At 43.5% G+C, this 17,257-nt stretch overlaps 1 protein-coding gene across 6 annotated transcripts in view; it reads left to right on the top strand.

The window, feature by feature from the left end:
* Positions 1-17,257, top strand: part of PDZD2 (PDZ domain containing 2) — a 201,353-nt gene that overhangs the window by 132,111 nt on the left and 51,985 nt on the right. For 5 of the 6 annotated variants that reach the window (XM_071731272.1, XM_071731273.1, XM_071731271.1 and 2 more), the window contains 3 exons: positions 1,414-1,816; positions 15,036-15,178; positions 15,805-15,937. In XM_071731272.1, the coding sequence (XP_071587373.1) occupies positions 1,414-1,816; positions 15,036-15,178; positions 15,805-15,937 (679 nt within the window). The remainder of the gene's footprint in view (positions 1-1,413; positions 1,817-15,035; positions 15,179-15,804; positions 15,938-17,257) is intronic. The other variant, XM_071731274.1, reaches the window with a different exon arrangement.

Here is a 17,257-nt window from a genome sequence, read left to right as displayed (position 1 = left end):
AGTAATTGAGAGAGCTTTCCTTACTCCTCTGTGCAGAAATTTGCTTTGGGGGTTATCATAGCCACTCTTTCTGTTTTGCCATTAACTCACCTATGGGCAGGAATAAGTCTGAAGGGTTATACTTAAGGCTAAACAACTTTTAAGAAAGGGAAGGGGAAAATTAGCCTGCAGGCATCAAGGAGGAAAAAAAACTGGTGGAAGACTCCTAAATCGCTCCCCCTCCTTCAGCCACAAGTGCTTTGTTACTCTTTTAGGATCTTCTGTGATTCAGCTCCACACCTAGTTTTTTCTTCTCTGATAGCTGTAGGTTGAGCAACTGCTTCATGTTAGAGAAGCTTTCATTGCAGCTGCAGCAGAGGTTTGTTTGATGCTCAGGGATATTCTTGCTGCATTCTCTAGTAAGAAATGCAACTTATTTTGGGACCTAAATTAGCGTGAAAGGGCACATACAAACCTGCTAAGTACAAATTCCAGCTTGTTTGTGCTCTCACTTGGTTACGCCCTTGGCTCAGAACCCAAATATCTCAAGAATTTGGGTTGAGGTATATCCTTTCCCAAAAGGCATGAAGTTAGATTCCCCTTTTGCATCAATGGGTGCAGTTTCTGTAAGGTCACCGAGTATTTGCTAGAAGCAGAGTATGTCCAGGGACTTTGGGAGGGGAGGTGATATTTTGCTCTGGTACAAGAACCTGGTGGCTATCTCTCGCACAGCTGAGATGACATAGCTCTTGATTTCATTGGAATATACTTGCTGTAAAGGAAACCCACCATTCCAATGTCCCTTAATGAAAGCTGGGATGCCTTGTAGTGCCACTCTTCACTGTTCTGAGGCCATTGGCCCCACACTCACCGCAGTGGCCAATTTCCAACCCCCACCCTCCCCTGAAGCCTTCAAAGCATGTATGTACACCAAAACAGAAGATTAATTTCAATAGGGGGGCTCATTTCAGATGGAAATGCTCTTTGCACAGATAAAGTCTGCATGATTTTTAATTTTAAAAAAAGTTATTTATTTATTTTTACATCCCACTGGAAACGCTCTCTGCTTTGCTTTGCTCTGGTCACTCCACCTTTCCATGTTGCTGTGCTGCGTGTCTGGAGGTCAGGGTGGTGGGAACCCGTTTGGTGGCCTTTACAATTTGTCGTATTACGCTGTGGTGTGATCAGCCTGGATGGCTGGTAGGGCTGTTATTATTCCTGATGTTATTCCTGGTATTATTTCCCTCTAATACTGAATGAATAGAGCATTTGCTGCTGCCTCAGGGTGTCCTGATGTATCCGCACACAGGCTGATTAGCTGCCTGAGAAGGTGCATAGACATCCTGGGACACAGCATGTTGGGGTGCTGGGGCAGGATCTTAGCGCTGTGGGGAAAACTTTTTGGTAATCCCTGTGCATCCCTTCTCCTTGCAGTTACCTGGCCGAGCAGTGCTGGAATGGCGGCTTTGTCTACCTGATCATGTTGCGCCGCATCAAGCGCAAGGCTCCTCTTCCTCCCTCCAATGGAAACAACAGCAACAGCTGTGACCCCAAAGCCAAGCCCAGCCCCGAGCCCAGCGACAGAGTAGCTCAAAATGGGAAGAGGACCAGGAAGTTTGGGGTCATCACCAGAACACCGGGCAGCAAGGACAGCAAAGAAAAGCCAGGCTCGGAGCATGGGAACGGGCACTGCACTCCGATGGAAGTGGAGGTTGCTCAGCCAGAGACCTCTGAAGCAGAAAGCAACGGGGAGGAGCAGCTCCAGGGCACAGGGGGACAGTACCGGTGCCGGCTGTCAGATGGTGGTGTGACAGATATCAGTGACCAGTCTGTCCAGGTATGTTTGCTTTGGGTTTTTCTAAAGAAGCAAGTGGCAGACATGCCAGCTAATTGAAGGAATTTCTTGAGCGCCTTCCCTGTTTTGGGCTGAGCCTCCCAATGACAAACCAAGCTGTTGGGGCACTGAGCTGCCAGACAGGGTCCAAAACAGGGAGGCAGGGAGATTAAAGCGTTAAATAATAACTGTGAGAAGCCTCTTGTCATGCTCCTTGTGTGATGGAGAGAAAGGTTATTGTATCTCTGTCCTGCCAGGGTTGGTCTCGGGATTTCCTCTGTTGAGACAACTGATGACCTTACAACACTGGGGCTGGAGGTGTCAATGGAAGATAGTTGGTTTGTCTTTTGAGGCTTCATATTTAACTCCCTCTGTGCATGACAGCACGTTAAAGCTCATGTTAGTGTTGGAAGTGAAGCTTCCTTTTTTGCTGCACCAGACCACAGTGTTACAAAATGTGTTTGGAGACTGCATGGAAATCACTGTGAATTTTGCTTCTAGATGATGAGATGGAAGATTTGTTAATATTTGGGATGACAGTGGAATTGGGGCTTTCATTGCTTCTCTTTTCATACTAATGGAGATCTTGGGGCTTGTTGCTTGGCTAGAATTGCAGCATTGCTAGATGGAGAAAAATAACCCAAGCCTTGATCAGGTTTCAGCATGCATCCATCACCAGAAAACTGTCTGCCAATCTTTCCAGAGACACTGATAGTATAAACAGATGAACGCTTCTGTGTCATGCTTGGGGCTTGCTGCAGCAGATGGTTTTGGTTTTAAGACTTCAAAGCTGGTAACAGAGCAGTATGGGTGGACATCTCATCACTAAATTCTGCTGAGGAAAGCATGGGCTTGAATGTGTCTTCTGAATTAGTGCTCCCTAATACTACTGCAGGATGGTAATAATGGCAGCTATTAACTTAAACAAGTTTACCTTAAAGTACATTAGAGGGGCTAAAACCAATTTTTAAACAGTGCCGCTCTTAAAGAAGTGTAACTGAGAAACCCTGCTCTTCCCATCAGAGAGACATGTTGGATTTCATGGTGCAACAGGAAGGGTAGGATATTCATATACCATTCTTGCAAGCTTTGTAATTGCAGTCTTTCTGAAAAAAAAGCCCAATACAAGTTAAAAAATAAATAAATACATCATTTGGTATCATGAAAGCTCTGGTCCATACAAAAACTTCCTCAATCTGGTCTGAACATGTCTAATTAAACCCATGTTATAAATTATGATGATCAGAGTTTTATTTTGGGGAAGAGGAAAGCTGAATAAATACATATTAAAAAGAAAAAACCCTTGATCCAGAGCCATCTCATGCTAGAGTTACCTTGAAGTTTTGAATAATTTTGGTCTGGCAAGCAAATTGTTAAATTCAGAAAATGTGTGTATCAATGTGAGCAATAAATACGTTTTTAATGCAAAGCACATATGAGGTGGCTTTGTAAAACATAAAAACATAGTTGAGTCACTGGAAATTTTAAGAGCTGTAATCTGCCCAGTTGTGGTATATCTGTCCTGGAGCCTGTTGGGAGACACAGTTGTTTGGTAAAATTACTTCTCTCTCTCTCTCTTAATTCAACACCCCCACCCCTCCAGCCTTAATATTTTGCTTAGAGATGTGACCTCTGTGTGTGTCAGTATTAATTACATTTTCCTGACATCTGAAATAGAAGAAATGTGAACATTTGGAGCCTGTAAGCATGCTTTGCTCATCCTTTGCTTTTTAAAGACGAGGGGCCTTAAAGAAGCACACTACTTCAGCATTCTTGGGTGGCTGCTATCAGAGTATTGAGTGGCTTAATTCACTTTCTTAATGTCTTGAATAGTGATGGTGAATAAAATTTTTAATTTTTTTTTAAGTCCTGTTAAAAAAAACCAAAGGGAAATTAATAAAGACACTTCAGAGCCTCACATCTCACTTCTTCAAAGTGTGACCTGGCATTCAGGCACATGAGATCCAGCCCGTTTTGAAAACGGACACTTGTGTCAGAAGCTGCAGCTCCTTCCAGGCTTCAAAGCATGAGCCAAAGCTTTCGTAGCCACAGGATGAGTTATCTCCTGCCAAGCGGGGACAAGGTGCATTGGCAGGGCACCCTCTCCGTGGGGAAAGTGGCTCCATCCCTGCTGCCTGTCCCAGGCTCACCATCTCCTGCACGCGTCGAGTAATTCAATATCCAGGGCAGTCAGACCTGAGCCTTTAGGGAGCACTGTACTCACTTTGAGAGGACATGAGCCTGCCTGCAGCAGGCCAGAGGTCTTCTGCAAGTGGGAAGAGAGGCTTTGAGAAGCTGCTGGATGCAGCTGCAGGAGGAGGACCTTGTGGGTTCTCCCTGCCGCCCTGGTTCTCCCCACTGCTCCTTCCCCCTCCTCTATTCTGGGATGCAGACTGGAGAGCTGCTGAAGCTGGAATACAGAGTCCAGGAAAATACAATTTTTCTCTCTGTAGGAAATTAGTTTGACATTGCTGTAATGAAAGCAGGGGAGAGGAGTTGGGGTCGAATTTTTGCTGCTGTACTGAACTCAGCAGGCAGCCCATGGCTGATGTCTTGGGATGTTGTGCTAGGGGTGCTTTTGATGTATGCACGTCTTCCGTGTCATTTGCAGTCAGGGTACCTACCTCCTCTCCTAAGAGTGTGGGGTTGTTCTCCCATTTTCCTTCTGCATGCTGCTAATGACAGCAGTGCTGAGTCGTGAAATGAGAGGCAAGATGAATACTGTTTGTCAAGTGAACCTGCCAGGAGATTCCTGTGTTACTGGTTTGTGTGCATGTGTCAGTCCCCTTCTTCAGGCTTGCTTTTATCTCCCAGATCTTCGTCTGTCTCTCCTGTGCACTTGGCATTGCTATCAGTACATGTAAATAAACCTGCCAGGTTGTTTGCTGGTGTGCAGCCCTCAGTAAATATTGTACCTGTCAATTAGCAGGCAGCATTTAATGTTTACAGGTGGTTAAGTTGTATTGCAATATTTTTAGAATTACCCTAAATGCCCTTTAAAGTGTAGGCATTCAAAGAAGCAAGACCATATCTGCCTGGCAGGAAGATCTCAGAGGTCTGGAAACCAGGCCTGACCTTGGAGGGGACACAGGGTGGCTGCAGTGGGAGTTGTGGGCAGTGATTTAAGACCAGGCAATTTCTGGGACAGGGTAATGGTCCGTCACATCCTGGGAAGATTGGGGAGCTTAAATACAGAAATCAAAGTTTACTTCTTTAATTCAGTGGACTGAGACAGAGCAGTGTTTTGTAGGCTGATAACTGTTAAGACACAGATGAAGGAGGAATATGAGGAGGGGCTGAAGCAGTCAGATGAAAAATGATAAAGAAAAGGAAACTAAGGTTTCCTCAAAATCCACCAATTTTGTGGTTTCAATGGATTTACCAGTAGGACAGAGTCCTTTGATTTTGTTCTCACTTTCTCTACCGTGGTGGTTTTGGAAGAGCTGTCAACAACTTTCGTTGTTGTTCAGCCCCTAAGGAGTTCCCAGAGGTGGCCAGGTAGATGACATGGACAGGTACCAGAAGTAGGACTGTGAGGGTTTCAAGAACCAGGATTACGAGGGGTTGAGGGGTCTGAGTGTAGTTTTAAAGAATGTCTTAAATATATTCATATCTCACTGCCATGATGGGAGGCTTTCATTGATGAAGCCAGAAGCTTGTTTTGAGATGAAGTGTACTGGAGGAGACTGCCACCTTCACTTCCTCCAGCACCAGCAGGATACTCTGAAAAGTCCCTGTAACACCAACCATTAAAAAAAGAAACAGGACACCTCCAGAACCCTTCTGAATCTTCTTGCTTCTGTAAGCATCCATGTAATCAGGGGACTGAAATCCCATCCATGTAATTAGGGGATTGAAATCCATATCCAAATTTAGCAATCACCTGTGGAAATGTTGTAAAGCAGACTGGACAGAGTAAAAGTGCTTTTAACAGTGAAGGAAGGCAAGTGGGGAAGTGATAGGACTCAGCATTTGGACATTTCTCCACTGGGAGGAAGACATGGCATGGAAGGAGTGCAGGTGTGCACCAAGTTTCCCAAGATGGTGATTCCACCAGGGCAATGGTGGGATACCTTTCCAGGATTGGAACAAGTCAGCATCTAGTGGTCCCTTTAGGTGTGTCTGGCATTTTTGTAAAGTTGGCTTACCATCTATTAAAAATAGGGAGGGGGGAGGCAAAGGGATATTAATGCCTTGCCTTACAGAGGTTTTTGGGGTCGGGTATAGTAGTGCTTCAGGATCTTGGCTCCGTATTGTTAACCACAGTTAACTCCTCAGTGGGTCACAGCTTCCAGAGCAGTGTGCCTAGATAGCATTGCTATCTTGTAGACCAACTGAGCTCAACGTATGTAGACCACAACCCTTTCCAGACTCCTGAGTGTGTATGCAAGTACACATGGGTGTGCATGTATGTAAAAGACCAGCCAGGTCTTTGTGAGACAGATCTTGTTCCTGTTGCTGGAACGTGGTTTTGTTCTATCAGCAACTCTCCTCTTTGTTCAGGGCCATTATTGCTTTCTTATTAAGATGGGTTGTCTTGGGAAAGGATGAATGCTTTTAAATTGCATTTTGTTTTGTAGTCAGGAAGGGCTGACAGCCTTTCTGTAGCAGTATTTATCAATTAGCATTGGTAATGCCAGCCTTACCTTGCATTTTGGTTAATGGAAAATGTTCCTTATCTAGCCAAGCAGAAGAGGCACCTCACAGGAATCAAAACATGAGGCTTGAAATAAGTTACTGGCTTTAAGCATTTTACTATATTTCTAAATGTGATAGAGAAAAAAAAATTCTCATCCACTTGCTTTCCCAAAATGAAAACTTTGTTGTGAGCAAGGTACTCCATGGAAGCTACTGAAGCTAAGTTGCTTTACATCAACTTTTTTTTGGCAACCTAAGCAGTAATTACTGTTTCATCAGTGCTTTTATGGGACTTTTATGTGATGCATGTTTTAGACATAAATAACTCTAGTTTTTAGTGTAGATATCTTTACTCATGTAACAACCTTCCTCAGAATGTTTATGCATTAATGTCTTTTAGCTGTTCTGTTTGCTTCCAACTTTCATTAGCATGAATCCTGGGGCAAGCTACCGTCTTGAAGTTTCAATGTGCACTGTGGTAAGCACGTGTTACCTCTCTCTTGCTTGTTTTGGGTTGAACACTCTCTTAGGGACAAGGTATGTCATTTAATTGTAGCTGTACAGCACTGACAAAACTTGGCCTTGCTTTTGCTTGAGGTGTTTAGGAAGCGCTTTGATGTAATGAAATTAGTTAATTTTTTATGCTGCCAGTTACATTCCACCTTGCCATAAAACAACTGTCGTCACAGCATTCTGGGATTAAGTCTCTCTCACTGCCAGATTTTTTCATCTGACAAGGTTTTGTCCTGTCTTTGCTGTGATTTAAGTGATAACTACAGTTGTTGTAGCTGTTGATCTTAATTCTGAATAGCAATCAGTGTCCTTTTGTTCTGGTTTTGCATTGAATTTTCCAAGGGTGCATGGGGGGGGTTGTGCATAGAGATGGGCTGGTAATGAGTTAGTTTCCATGTTTCATCATGAAACTCACTCTAGGAAATGAGCTCCCCCCAAGGCAGCACATGAGATACACACGGGGTTGTGTTACAGGAGATCTAAGCCATGGTCAGCTCTACAAATCCTAGGTGAGAGCACCAGTATGAAATCATTTCCCACCTACACAGAGAGGTCTATTTTGGTTTTTTTTTCATTTCACATATGACATTAAAGGTACAGTTAGCCCACAACTGGAATGCAAAGGACTGGCTATAGCTGAAATGTAAGCTCACACCATTTAATGTTTTAATCATTAAGTGTGAATCTTTGAAACCAAGTGGACATGCCTAAAAATAGTCTATGCTGTTTGCTTAGGTGCTGTAATGTTTCAAGTATTAATCAGGGTAAAAATGCTATATACACTTAATTTTTGAGGCAGGGTGCTGAAACCACTGAGCAAACTCAAAGGATTCCTCATGTCAACAAAAATAATAGCAGTCCACATGAGAGACCCTGGTGGGAGCATGGTGACTTACTGTAGGATTGGCTTTAATCTTCTGCAGGCAGCAAGGAATTTTTCCAGAGAAACAAACCAGCCAGCCATTTGCAATAGCCCAACTAGAGAATGAGACTGGGCAAGATATTTGAGGGAATGCAGCACTTTGTAACCCTTTAAAGCCTGAGCTCTCCTGGGAGAATTGCGTAGCCAGAACCTTCCAGAGAGGGAGATAGCTGAGAAATCGTTTAGCTCATCTTGTAATAAGGCTCAGTTGATGGCAAGAGGGTAGCCCAGGGAGAAGTAATCTGGGTGGTAATGGCTCAGGATGACAAATTGCTCCATCAGGGTAAGGGTGTGATGATGTAGTTTGGGTGCTTGCAATGGCTGATAAAATGTTTACTGACCTTGGCAAGGAAATTATGTCAACAAGCATCCTGTCTGGGGACATGGATTCCTGGGTGACACGCCTGTGTCAAGGTACAGAATTTTTGTCCCCTCTGCTGTGATGCCTGTTTCCTGTATTTTAATTATGTGTTGGTGGTTTGGTGAAGGTATGTTTTTGCTTTTGACTCTTCCCCAGGCTTTATCCCCTAGGATGCTTTTCTTTACATTGGGAAGGCACTCACATTTCATTAAAAGGGTAACAAATATCTGGAGGCCGTTTGTCCCATCAAGGGGACTTGTTAAATCAGCAATGGACACTTAAATGCAGTCACAGTTCTGCTGTGCTGCTGGATCCTGTCTGTTTCAAGAACATGGAGAGTTCACATGGTCAATACAGTGTAATTGATATTAAGGGCTACTGGGGCTTGGGGCTTTGGTTTTTTCCTTTCTTTCAAGTGATGTAGGAGATACCCACTGCACGGCTTGCCTCATCTGCAGGTAGAAGCCAAAGGCAAAGAGAAATATAGAAATAGGCAAAGAGCTGGGTCTTGGAGTAATTTGTTGATAAAGGAATTTAGATTTTTTTTCTTCTTTTTTTCCTCTGGTTTTGATTTGTCTTTGACTTACTAGGCTTGCTTGTACAACAATGAAAACAAAACCCAAGGTAGCAGATGAAAGTAGGAGTCAGATCAACCTTAAAAATAACTTGGTTGAGATCAGATGAAAAATATACTCATTATCCACTAATGAAATAATCGCTTTGTTAAGAATCTGCAAAAATCAGATTTTGGCCTGATTTTCTGGTATTGAGTCATTCACAGTAATGTCTGTGATGTGAAGAGTGATGCCTTTTGTCTGTATCTTGAGACTGATGTGTTTGAGCTACTCCTCTGGTATGTGATCCTGCAAGTTGATTCCCCAGCTACCAGTCCATCCGCCTCTCCCACCTGCCTGCTGAGGAATGGGGATAGTGGGAGGAGGCATCATTTGACCCAAGGTGGGGCAGGCAGCTGGGAGCAATGCTTTTAATTTATCCCACATCAGTTAAGGATGCTGGGGAGTTAAGGTGCTGATATGGCCACCCCAGTATACTCCATAGCCCTGTAGAGGAGGATGCTGCACTGGTCATTGCAGTTGCTTTTCTGCAGGTCTGAATGTGATACATTTGTGTTTGGCAGATTTTGTGCTTGTTTTGTCCTGCTTTGACTTGCCAGCTCCGGTCGCGCCTATTGTGGTCATGTTTTTAAATGCATGAAACTTACGCTCTTCAGTGTAATGTTTCCAAAGCAGCTTTGTGAATGGTGAGGAAGAGCTCTCTATGTGCTTCTACCACTTCTGCAGGGAAAGCCTGTGAAGTCTGTGAGTGGGAGCCATCCCCTTCAGACAGACAATAAAAAAAATCAGTGTTGGAATGTGGAGGAAGAGGCATCCCAGGGCTGTGTTAGGACCAGTAGCAGTCAGTGTGTGTATACAGACCTTGCGTGGTTATTAGTATTCTCATCACAGCTTATCTCCATTTTTATTTAAAAATTGTTACGTATTTACATCAAGTTCACTTGAATTGGTGTTCTGACATAAAGTGCCTTTTTGTAGACAACTATTTCACATTTTCCATTTTACTGTCTGGCTCTTTAGCTACTTACTGCATTCTGTTTTCCATTTGTTTACACCTTGCTCCTGCCAAGCTTTTCTTTAATACAATATTTCAAAGCAATCTTCCCTTTGTATATGCAGATTTGCAGCTTCTTGAACATAGCACAGTCAAAAATCACTCAAACCCCTTTAAACTCCCCTACAATTAGCTGGTGAAAGAAAAATAAAGGAGGGGGGTAGGGGGGTGGGGGTGGGGAAGAAGGGGAAAGGACTCCTGCTTATCTTGTTTATTTATTTATTTATTTACCTCCACACTCGGAGGAAAAAATGTTCCCTTTTTGTTTTATTAATGATGTGCTTATGAAATCGAGCATTTGATGGTATGCACTTGGAGCAGGCAGAAGGCGCGCTTCCCCACGTCGCGCTGGCGGCGTGCTTCCTTTCTGATCTGCAGCACACTAGTTTATTCCAGATGTAGCCTTACAGAGGCTGTCTGATGTACAATGGCTTCACGGTGGAGAAAGACAGCCTGCGGGGACCCAGTTGAAGCTGCCAGCTGTATTCTCTATCCTCACTTGCGGTTTGTTACATAAGATGACCCATTTTTTAATAATTTTTTTTTTTTTTTTTTTACTCGCAATTAATCCAAGTAGAATATTCTGTACTGTCTCTAAAAACATTTTAATTATTTGTAGCTTAGGCACTTTGAAGCTGATCAGCTGCAAGTGGAAAAATCTGATCTAAAGGCCTGCCTACTTGAGAGAGCCAAGTTGGGAGGAAAGTTGAGTCACCTAAGAATGATGTAATTGCTGAGGACAAAAATTAGCCATTGGTCCAACTGCATTCTGATTGAACCGTTTGTGTTTCCTCTTGCTATCGGAGTGCTCACAGAAGTGTGGGAAGTAAAAAATGTAGGTCTTGAAGGGACTTCAATAGTTCACTCAGTCTAAATCTCCTCTGAGACAGTTTTGGACAACTGCTAGTCCATAATGTCATGAAACCCTTCCAGTGAGAGCAATCCAGAGTCCCCTTGCATAGGCAGGTTTGTTGCTGCTCTGGCTTTACAGGTGAAGTCCATGAGGTAGAGCAGAGTTAACAGTTGCTGAAAGGAGGTAAAATAATAGAATGGTTTGGGTTGGAAGGGACCTTAAATATCATCTAGTTCCAACCCCTCTTCTTGGGCAACCTGTGCCGGTGTCTCACCACCCTCAAATTAAAGAATTTGTTCCTAATGTCTAACCTAAATCTCCCCTCTTCAAGTTTTAAACCATTTCCACTTGTCCTCTTACCACACACCCATGTAAAAAGCTCTACCCCAGCTTTCTTGTAGGCCTCCTTCAGATACTGGAAAGTTGCTACAGGGTCACCTTGGAGTCTCCGTTTCTCCAGGCTGAACAACCCCAACTTCTTTAGCCTGTGATGGGGAACAAATGTCTAAGGGGAAGTTTTGGCTTCTTATTTTTTTGACACTCTCAAATGAAGCATGGATAGTATCCATCTAAGTATGCATCTTGGTCAAATCTCAAGTGAACTGCATGATATTTTGTGGACTGTCAAATAGAGGTAGTCACCCCACCTTATCTAGGGAGACATTTGAGCTTAGGTTTTCAAGGGCTGAACTTCATTACTGTGACCTGCCTTTGGTAAGGGCAGCTGAGGGATTCAGGTTGATCTCCTTATCTTTAAGAGTGGGGAGGGAAGGTCCTGCTCCCTGTCTGCAACAGGAGCTGGTAATGCCACTCTTTCTGTCCTCAGTGAGGATTCCTGGAGTTTGAGACAACTGGGTGGACCAACATCAGCACATGTCTGCATTAGTCATGAAATGCTTTTGCACCAAGGGTTGTGGGTGCTTGTGTACAGATTTATTTTATCACTTGTGAATGAAGCTGTGAGGATCATTCTGAATCACATACAAATGAAGCTAGAAGAATTATCCTGAGTGGATGGACAAGTTCAGATGCTAACAGGAATATGAAACTGACAGCAGCCAAGCAGCAACCAGAATAGTGCAGTCGATGGAAAGAGACCAGTCAGCACTTAAACTTGCCCTTCTCAGGGCAGGGATTATGCAGGCTCTAAGGACAGTGACATCAGACCTGCAAACTGCCAACTCTAACTGCACTTGAGGTTTCCCCTGAGTATTGTAAGTCTCTGGAGCAGAGTGAATACATCAGAATCTTAGCTTTCATTTAAAGACTAAGTGAGCATGTAGTATTTTTTGTTTATGGAAGAAAGCTTGAAAATAAGATCCTTTAGAAAATGAAAATGTCAAAATTGAAGGTGTACGTTGCTCAGCTTTTTTGTTTGTTTGTTTTTCTTTTAGTTTTTTTTATTCTTCTTCTTTTTTCTTTAAATTTTCACATTTCGAATTTTTGTTGTTGAACCTGGGAATCTTCAGTAACTCAGGAAAACTGGTTTCAAGTAAAATTTGTAGGCATTTACAGGCACAGAGCTATACTATCAAGGCTTTCCTGTGATGGAGTCACATAAGATGCACATTCAAAGCAGCAGCATTTCTGAGCTGGCTGTGAAGTACCTGTGCTGCTCTGTGCAAAAGAGATAGCAGCCTTATGGTGAGGAGGTTCTGCTGAACACCCTCTTTCTCCAAAAGGCTTCAAGGGAAACTTCCAGTCATCTGCTTATTAATACTTAACTTTTGAAATACTAGAGTGAAGCACCTCAGAGGTACATGCAGGTTTTTTTGTGGGGGTGTTGGGGAGGGTGCAGGTGTTTGCTTTGTAGCACGTGGGTTAACGAAAAGTTGTGGATGTTTTATGAAGTGGGAAAGAAGAGTGAGGGGATCTGACTTCCAGTTGATGCCGAATTGTTTATTCCCAGTGAAATGAATGCTGCAGACAAGCGGGGACTCCAGGGACAGACTTTTCCTTAGGCAGGAGATAGTGGCCATTATCATTTGAAAATGAGTGAACCAAATATGTGTTTGGGTATGTGCCAAATGGTTTCATTGTCTTCATTGTGGCTGTGTTCTGCCATCCATGTTAGGACTGAGTAATGCTTCACTTTGCAAGTGATTTGATTTCAGTGGAAGTTCAAAGGGAATAAGATGGTACTTACATTACCAGCAGTGGAGGCTTGCTGTTTGCTGCTATTAAGTATTTTCCTCTATGAAGAAGTATTTGAGAGTTGGTCAGTTAAGCAGAAATTAGGGATTTAAATTATTATTGTTATTTTTTTTTTAAATAAGATGAGTGATAGTGGGGAGGGCTGAGGAATGCAAGTTAGGCACTGCACATCGTGGGCTTCTGCATAACTCACATTCCAAAAATCTCTTGCAAATGATTAAACACAAATTTATGACTGCATTGTTAAAATTTATTGGAAGGTCTTCTTCCAAACTGGATTTAACCACAGGACACTTGGAGTGGCATCTTGAGAGGAGAATAGATGGTCATAATTTCAGCCTGGGCTTGGATGGGGGAGGCAGAGAGATTATATTTCTTTGTCATACTGTTTTCATTATGGGCATAAGGCACTTCATAGCAGTCAAACCTCACTGGAGCGTTTTCATGCTATAGCTTAGTTCTGGTCTTTATGTAGATAAATATAGTTGACTCTTGCCCCTGCATTTAACACAGTGTCTCATGTATCAGTCTTACTTATCTCAAAGTATTCTCTGTCCTGACATGTCCTGTTACTCAGCAGGAGACTAATCTTTTACCACTGCATGGAGGATCCCAGTTAAACCCATTGGGTTACTGCCCATGTGCATGACTTTCAAGTTAACAAATTACCAACAGGTGTAGATAATTACAGGCTCAAACTTTTGGGTTACCTCTTTAGATACCTGGTTTGTTTTTCCTGTTTCTTCTACCGGTGGTCTGGGGCTGTGTAACATTATGATGATGATGATGATGATGATGTTCCACTTCGTTCTCAAGATACTGCTGTAGATACTGACCTCTTTGTTCCTGTGTCTGAAAACCTCATCTTGAATTGCATTTAAAAGTTTCAGTATAGGGCTCCAGTGATCAGGTTAGAAAAGCACATTTTCTTCACTTAATAAAATCTCTGATCAACAATGTTGACCTAGAATCTGCAGGTTGCTACAACAACCCTTGGGTTCACCGATATATTTAGCAGTTCCCCTTCTCAGAAAAAAGCAGCAATTTCTACATGCTCTTCACAGTTTGGCATGAAATTTTAATCATCTTTGCTACTTGGGTGTTTGCATACTGTGAGAACGTTACTTGTGTGCAGAACAGACCCAGTCAGAAATAGCTGACCTGGGACCCAGTGCCTAGAACACATGGCCTAAAAATTTGCCTCCAGATTGTGCATTTTAGTGTCTTGCAAGCTTACAAACTTTACAAGGATTTGCCATAATTCTGTTATCCTTGTTCTTCCCCTCTCTAAGAGAATACTGCCAACCACCTTATATCTCTTGCTTGCTTGCTTCTTTTTCTTCTTCCTTTTCTTGCTCTGCTAATAATTGCCACACTTTTGTTTCCTTGTGCCTAGTCCTTACAGTAGGACTCATGGGAAAAATGTTTATTTTGTATTTTTGTATTGCTCCAGAGTTTGTAAAGCACTTTTTGAATGAATATTTATAAAAATTAAAAAAAAAAAAAATAAAAAAAATAAAGGTGTTCTCAACGTCACTTACTACCTTGCTTATATTGAAAAGTTATTCTCTGTGGTGGTTAAATTATTATTTACAGTCTGTACAACAGCTGTACAGTTAGAAATATTTGATTGGCAGATGATCATTTGAAGCTGGTATTTTCTTTCTAATGTCTAAAATCTTCCAAACCCCTCCGGAGGTGGAAACACTGCTGTGTAAAACAAGTCTGGTCCCTGCTGCAATAGCAGCTGCACTACCTGGTGTTCAGAATCCCCCTTGAACAACATCTTGCTCCTCTGCAGCCCTGCACAACTCATCCTTGAGTTTTGGCGAAGGGGTCTGAGGTGGCTGGTTGCTTCAGGAAGGATCAGGGCATTGAGAGCAGCACCTCTGCATGGCTCAGAAAGCTGCAAACAGCCCTACAAGGAAACCTCCACGTGCTGACCCTGCTCTCTGCTGCATCCTTCTTTCTGCCTCCTTCGCTTGGACCACAGCTAACAAAGCAAAGCTCAGCAAAAGCACGTGTATAGCTTGAGCTATACGAATGTGTGGTGATGGGCAGCAAGGTGCCAAATAGCTTCCTCCTGTACCCTCCCAGCCCTCTCTCACTATCCAAATCCATATTCAAGGACTCTCTGCACGTTTTCTCTCAGCGAGAAGGTTGCCGCATTTGGAAGATGCAGATCCTGAAGGGGACAGACGGGCTGGGCATCCAGATAACAGGAGGCAGAGGGTCGAAGCGGTCCCCTCATAGCATCATCATCACTCGCGTGGAGGAAGGTGGCTCTGCACACAGGTGAGGTTACTGGCGATGTCTTTGTGGGAGTGGGTGTGATGGAGCACTTGTGGCCATCACTGTTAGCCAGGCTTATCAAGGCAGGCATAGTTGATTAGCCCTTTCATTGTGTGAGGGTGGGACTATGGCATTTTTAGGTTTAAAACTTGTTCATTTGATGGGTCTCTGGAGCTACTTTTGGCATGTTTAACCCAAAGTACAGACAGATCAAACCATTGCTTAATGATGGACTGTAACTCAGAGACTCTAATGGCTTGTAGGAGTTTTTCTCCCAAGTCTGTTTTCAGAAGATGGGATTCCTGTGGGATAATGAATGAATGTGGGTCATGCACCACAGGGTGCTCACTGCCAGCCCTGCTCCTTGTTTGGGCTTGCTGCTATGCCCTGGTCATCTCCAGCAAGGAGAAGGCTTGAAGGACCTCAACCCTGCAAAAAGGGTGAAAAGGCTCTGGTTATAACATTTCTGAGCCACTTTTTGAGCAAGTTACACTGCTCTGATGACTGCAACCTTAGCATAATCCAGGTCAGATGCTGTCCCTAGCTCCATACCCCACCGCATGCCTTCCCCATCCCATCATTCGGGGAGGACTGCTCTCCAGCTCCATGTTCCCACTCTGTTTCCACAGGGATGGCAGGCTGACGGTTGGTGATGAGCTCCTCATGATCAACGGGCAGTCGCTGGTTGGGCTTTCCCACCAGGATGCTGTGGCCCTCCTTCGCTCGGCCGCTGGCCTGGTGCAGCTGGTGGTGGCTAGCAAGGTACAGTCGTCTCCTTGGTGGTCTCCTCAATGTGTACCCACAAGAGTTTGTGCAAGTGCCGCATGGATAGGGCGTGTTTTGGATAGGGAGGCACACGTGCACGTTTGCTCTCCTAAATGTAACCTGCAGCTATGGGAAGTAATACCCGTAGCTGCCATAGATCTGTGGCAAATCAGCAGGGTATAGACCAACCTAATGACTTGCTTGTATTGTCACTGTTGTCACTGTTGTTCAGTGTGCAAATTACTCAGTGTTTATTCCTACAGGCGTTACTTAAATATTGGCCAAAAACATTTTCTTAAAATATATGCTAAATAAAGCAGGCTGTTTCAGCCTCTTCTGCTTCCTGCCTGTGTAGCCTCCGTAGCTCTCATCTCTGGTCCTGTCTCTGTGCCTGAAGGCTCTTGATGATGATCTCTTGGCTTGAGTTCCTTATTTTGTCCTTGTTAATAGCTTGGAGTGGAGCTCTTGCAGATAAAGAAGCATGAAATTTCAGGGAAATGAGAGTGGAACTCATTTATCAGTCAAGCTCTTCATTCTGCTTTCAACACAAGAGAGATGGGAGGGATGTTGCACAATGTTTTTTCCTTTGTTTAAGAAAATCCTGCCTGGCCCTGTTAGATCTCCTCCCTGGACCACAGCCTTCCACTCCCGTCCTTGGGAAGCGTTTGGTGGGTGGTTAACCATATCACAAATGCACCCAGGGCCTGAAAGAAGGACCTCTTGTAGCCAGGGGAAATCAGGGCCATTAGGGTGGTGGCAGGAATCTCTTGGGACAAAGAGACCCTGCTCATAACCTGCATTTCCAGGTGAAGTGTGTTGTGTCAGCAGGGCACTGTATTGTTATTTTTTTTTGAAAAAAATTAGCTTCATCTTCAGCTTTCCCCAGCCAACCTAAGGCAGGTTTCTGTGGGCTTAATGTCTGGATGTTCTTACAGATTCCTGGGATGCCATACACTCATGGTTTTCAGGCAGAGGCACTATCCCACCCTATTCAAAGTAAAGAGCTTGTGCCTTTTCCAGGTTTTCAGTCAGACAGTAAAGTTCACTGAAGACCTTCTGTAGGCTCACAGCCTGGTATTGACCCCACTATAGTAGTATAGTAGTTTAGTAGTTTTTTTCTGGGGCTTGGTTTTTTTTCTGGGAACAATGTGCTTGAACCTGAAGTAGGTATATTTTGTGTTTCCCGTAGACAATTGGACTCTCTCAGAACACAGGGCAGTAGCCTGCATAGATTTCTCCTTAAAATTATTTGCCTGCTCATGTGATGAATGCATCAAAATAATTATTGTGAATAACCTTATAGCATAAAATTTCACA

Source organism: Heliangelus exortis, chromosome Z (assembly GCF_036169615.1).
Source record: "Heliangelus exortis chromosome Z, bHelExo1.hap1, whole genome shotgun sequence".
Classification (NCBI taxonomy): Eukaryota; Metazoa; Chordata; class Aves; order Apodiformes; family Trochilidae; genus Heliangelus; species Heliangelus exortis.
Note: the sequence above shows the minus strand (reverse complement) of the source record. Positions and strands in the feature narration are given on the sequence as shown.